A 5,123-nucleotide genomic window follows, 5' to 3' on the forward strand; every position below is an offset into this window, starting at 1 on the left:
TTTGTTGTCCTGTCAGAGGTATGATTCAGAGGGAGAAGTTATGAAGAATGGATTAAGAGAGACTGGAGAGGAACTTATAATTAATGTACTAAAGAATATTTAGGGTCAACAAGACTAATGGATAGAATTTGAGGAAACTTCATTTTGTTCCCCCCCTTTCCTTTTCTTTTCTTTCATTGGTTTCATTTTGTTTGGTTAATTGTTTTATTTCCTTCGTTTGGTTGTCGTATTAGAAAAGGTATCCTTATCCACACTCCGGACCAGAAGGTGGCGGTAATGCGCCAATTAGGTGGATGTCAATAGCCGTAAAACCAGAAGCAGAAGCAGAAGAAGAAGAAGAAGAAGAAGAAGAAGAAGAAGAAGAAGAAGAAGAAGAAGAAGAAGATCCCAAAGGAGAAGATCCGGTTTGTGATCCGGGTAACGTAAAGTTGTCCGTCGCTGCCGCGCAGCCCGGGAACTGCTCAAATTAAAAGAGTACACCATGCCGGACTTGTGTGCTGCCGTCGGATGCTCTGTTGAAAGAAACGCCCTAACCAAGCAGCAGGGAGTAACATTTCACAAGTGAGAATTGAGCCTACGATGATTCTACCGCGACGAACGTGTTGATTTGTTCTATAGCAATAACTAAAATACTCCCTGTTTCACACGAGCGGATTTTGAAGCAGTATCTGATATTAATATGGATGCCACATAGAGAGACGGTTCCGGGGAAACTTGTGTAGAAACACGTCTAATAGGTTAGCGTTAGCGGTGCTGCCAGGAAACTAAGCTAATGCTAACGTTAACGTCACATATTCACGTCGCAATCACACCGATACTCGAATATAACGGGCACATGTCTCGTGCTGGATTAGAGATGAAAGAGGGGGTATGCAGACAATTTTAGTCGTTGTCAACGTCAGCTTTATTGGCGCGTTAGCATAGTTTTGTTGTTGTTGTTGTTGTTGTTGTTGTTGTAGTACCAGTAAAATTAAATGTATCAATCAGCTATGTTGCTCTAATTTAACCTATGTGTTACTGAGTAAAGCAGTCCTAAATTGTTAGTTCACAACACTTTCATGGTAATAACGTATACAAAGTGCCAGAATTTAATCAACAAAAGCATGCAGAGTTGAATAGTGTTATCAAATGGATTATTATTATTTTTTTGTGTCTAGGTTCCCAAAAGATACGGTTAAAAGACAGGCATGGACAGTAGCCATGAAGAAAACGGACTTTGAGCCAAGTAAACGCTCGGTTATTTGCAGCTACCATTTCAAGGCAGAAGACTACTACAGAACTGGACAGATGACTCGTTTAAAGGAAGGAGCGACCCCGTCACTGTTTGACCACCACCTTTCCGAAGTGAGTTTCAAATTGGCAAATTGCTTCTTCTAGCTCTGTATCCAGTTAAAGCCATGGTTTGACTTGCATTTAAACTGTATGCTATGGCTAAAACGTTAGCTAGCTAGCATTTGGGTCATTCTGTTGCGGCCCTTTTTATCTTTAGACAGCTGGCAACCAACAGTGATCCAATCAAAATCTTATATTTACAGATTACCGAAAACTCAAGTGTGTGTGGGGATCATTTCACTAAAGACTGCTACACCAAGACCATAAAAGGAGTCAGGAAGCGGAAGCGGGGGACTGTGTCGTCCTTGTTTGTGAGGTCCACTACCAAGTCTGGCAGGAGGAAAGGGATCAGATCAAGGTATACAAGGTTTTACCGCAAACAACTTGCTGGTGCAAAACCGCCACCTACAGTACAAGAGTGTCTAACATCATATAATGTCACTGAAGTTATGATATTCTCCTCACCAACACGTTGTCATTTAAAAAGGTAAAGAGAGCCATCTTGCTACCCTCCTATGCCTTCTCCCTCACCATCTCGTTCTCAATGTATGTTGTTTTGAGTCTCTCTCACCGGCCAGTAGACATGAACCCTGTTGTCTAATTTAACCAAAGTCATGCTTCTGTTTTTCAGTCATGCAGATGATGCTCCCCGTGGACAGGATGCACCTGAACAGGATGTAGGCTCCAAATCAAGGTAATCCTTAGTTGTCATGTTTGCAGAGCTTTAATAGGGAAGATCTTCTAGGAAGATATAAGCTATAATACTAAAATGGCCGCATAAAACATCTTTACTCTGCACTTTCAGAATAGTAGAGGCAAGTTTGCCGTACGCAGATCATGATTACTGCCAAAGACCTCCGTCATTGGAGGAGCAGCAGCTTCAAGAGGCACGAAAGACCATTGCATGCCAAGAAGAAGAGCTTTTGAAACTAAGAAAGAACCGGTTCTTTCTTGAACGATTCCAATGTGATGACAGGCTAATTATGTTCTACACGGGGTTTAGAGATTATATAACCCTCATGGCTGTTTTTATGGCTTTGCAACCTACAGCTGAAAGCATGTTAGCATGGGGCCAATCACTAGCAGATCAAAGCCTGCCTCTCAGCGACCAGTTTTTTCTCTTTCTGTGCCATTTGAGACAGGGCTTCTTAGTACAGGACCTTGCTACTCGTTTCAATGTATCACAGGCAACTGTCAGCAGCATCTGTATCACTTGGACAAACTTCCTCTATTACACGTTAGGATCTATCCTAGTTTGGCCTTCACGAGAAAAAGTAAATGAACTTATGCCTCTTTCTTTCAAAAATACGTTCCCACGTACAAGAGTGATATTAGACTGTACAGAACTACAGGTAAAAAGGGCCGCTTCAAAAGTACTGAATTCAGAAACCTACCCCCATCTCAAAGGATCAATCACACTTAAGTCCTTAGTGGGCATAAGCCCATATGGTGAGCTTACTTTTGTCAGTGACTTGTTTAAGGGGTCAATGTCGGACAAAGACATCACACAGTCGTCTGGGATCCTCTCTTTGTTAGAGGAAGGGGACGAGGTGATGGCAGACAAAGATTTCTTTATCGGTGACGTTTTGTCTCCCATTAATGTCGGCCTTGTAACGCCAGCGTTCTCAAAGCCTAACAGGAAGCTCACCCCAGAGGAGAAGTTGCAGACGCAGGAGATCGCTCGCCTTAGGATTCATGTTGAACGGGCCATTAGAAGAATTAAAGAGTACCACATTTTTGAGAGGACATTACCCATGACCACTCTGGGGTCTATAAACCAAGTCTGGAAGGTGTGTGCCCTCCTCACCACTTTTCAAGGACCAGTATTCTGAACCGTAATGGACACAGACCTGCCTTGACTTCTCTGCATGCATTTGCTATTGTAGTGTTTGTTTTAATCATGTGCAGGAACTATGTACAATAATTAATCAAAACGTCACGTTTGCTGCGCATGGAGGTTTCAGTAGTTTACATTTTGTGCTCATGTTACACCTGAGCATAGAAACTGTCCTGGATGTGATGCCAAATGGTTTGTCTTTTGTGTGCGAGAGCGGCAAGCGCAAAACATCCAGTCAGGCGACAAGGGAGTTGCTTGAGTGCACGAGGGAAATGATGCAGAGTGAACATGAATGAAGAGCGAGGCGTGAGGAGCCTACGATAAGTCTCCAGGGAGGGAGAGGGAGAGAGAGGGAGAGAGAGGGAGAGAGAGAGAGAGAGAGAGAGAGAGAGAGAGAGAGAGAGAGAGAGAGAGAGAGAGAGAGAGAGAGAGAGAGAGAGAGAGAGAAAATCTACTGAAATAACCTAATACCAAGTAGTATTAAAACGTCTCACTCATTCAAACGATACCTGCAATCAAGCCTTTTTGTGCCCAAATCTAGAAACAATCACAGCAACATGATCTTCAATGTAAAGCGATGCGACAGCAGCTACAACCTATACAAACGTGATTGCCTGCCTGCATATATAGTCTTTGAACTATTAAAGAGTAATTGGGGCATATTTTGGGTTTGTAATGTACTGGATGGTCAAATGTTTTTTTTTTTTTTTAAACAATGAAACACTACTTGAGTAATGTCCATAACAGACAGTTTCTATTGCTGCTATATGAACAGCTCTCATTAGCATTACACTGCGGTCATTTCTTTTACAAAGACATTTCCACTTTCCTCTCAACCCACCAAAAGCATCAACAAGCACAACTTGTTCAATTTCAGTTCTGCACAAGCAGTGTCAGGATGGGGATTCTCTGCAGTGAGTCCCCAATAATGACATAACCTCCAACATTTATGTCCCAGAAAATCCAATTTTTACATCTACAATAGAAGATGTTAGTGTCGGCCTTTTCTGTTGCAGAAGAATATGTTACTGTGGATGTTTTAGTATCAGGATGTGAGAACCATTTATAGCACCCACACACTGAGGAATTCCAAATCTGTCCTCTAGATAATCCAACGTCTCAGCCAGCTTTACCTTGTTGGGTGCTTGAATTAATACAGGCCTAAAGTGTGACATCATAGCCTCACAAACTCACAGTGACTCGGTTTCACACCGTCCTGTCGGCAGTTGAAGCCAGTTCGTCCTGACGCTGTAGTGCGAGCTTCAGGGTCGCACAGATGTATTTAAATGTTTCTCTGGTAGAACTGAAGTCGACGAGCCACTTATCGTCCGTTAGGCCCGCGCCTTTTGATGTCCCGTTCATGAAGTAATGCGTGATCTGAAGAACAACAAAAGAAAAAAAGGTCCACGTTAGTTGTCGAGATATGATGCTGGTGTGGGGGGATCGTTATTTAAGTAGACGACATATTTCAGCTTCCATCTACATCATTTCATGCTTTGTAATTAAAGTATCCAACATTTTATTTAAAAGGAAAAAGTCATTTTTCTGTAACATTTTAACACAACTTAAAGAATACAGGCATAATCTAATGTTCCACAATTTTCTGTAGGGCTCCAATGTCTTTACTGCATCTATTTTCTCGTGTATGTTCAAATCATACAATAATATTCAGTTCGAGTTGATGGTTTTATGCCGTAACAGTTTGGCCTGTGAGGTTGCCGCTGTACCTCTGTGATAGCCAGTCACATGCTAACATTGTAAACGATGAAAGCCTGATGATTCCAAGCAAAGCGTTGAACCCGACGGACCACAGACATTTCATCTGCAGCATATCGGTGTCCCCAGTGAGCCGTGTTGTAGCAGTAATATTCTGAATTTAATAGATTTTTTATTTTTTTGGTCTTCAGTAAAATTAAAGACATTTTAATTCAGACTTGATGTTTCCCCGTTGTGT

The 5,123-nt window shown here is 42.0% G+C and overlaps 1 protein-coding gene across 1 annotated transcript; it reads left to right on the top strand.

Moving 5' to 3' along the window:
- Window positions 1–316: 316 nt before the first annotated feature.
- On the top strand, window positions 317–3,628 carry LOC137873762 (uncharacterized). Its single transcript, XM_068712149.1, has 5 exons — window positions 317–561; window positions 1,158–1,344; window positions 1,536–1,690; window positions 1,964–2,026; window positions 2,138–3,628. The coding sequence occupies exons 1-5, from the start codon at window positions 482–484 to the stop codon at window positions 3,162–3,164; spliced, it is 1,512 nt and encodes a 503-aa protein (XP_068568250.1). The 5' UTR covers window positions 317–481; the 3' UTR covers window positions 3,165–3,628.
- Window positions 3,629–5,123: the final 1,495 nt, after the last annotated feature.

The sequence above is a fragment of the Cebidichthys violaceus genome, unplaced genomic scaffold (assembly GCF_023349555.1).
Source record: "Cebidichthys violaceus isolate CVI_PGR_0920_01 unplaced genomic scaffold, fCebVio1.0.p SCAF_17, whole genome shotgun sequence".
Lineage (NCBI taxonomy): Eukaryota > Metazoa > Chordata > Actinopteri > Perciformes > Stichaeidae > Cebidichthys > Cebidichthys violaceus.

Bases quoted from the DNA above. Each gene is read 5' to 3' on its own strand.
- LOC137873762 (XM_068712149.1), top strand. From the start codon at position 482: ATGCCGGACTTGTGTGCTGCCGTCGGATGCTCTGTTGAAAGAAACGCC. The intron at 1,691-1,963 runs GTATACAAGGTT...TCTGTTTTTCAG, and splicing joins AGGAAAGGGATCAGATCAAG to TCATGCAGATGATGCTCCCC. The intron at 2,027-2,137 runs GTAATCCTTAGT...CTGCACTTTCAG, and splicing joins GATGTAGGCTCCAAATCAAG to AATAGTAGAGGCAAGTTTGC.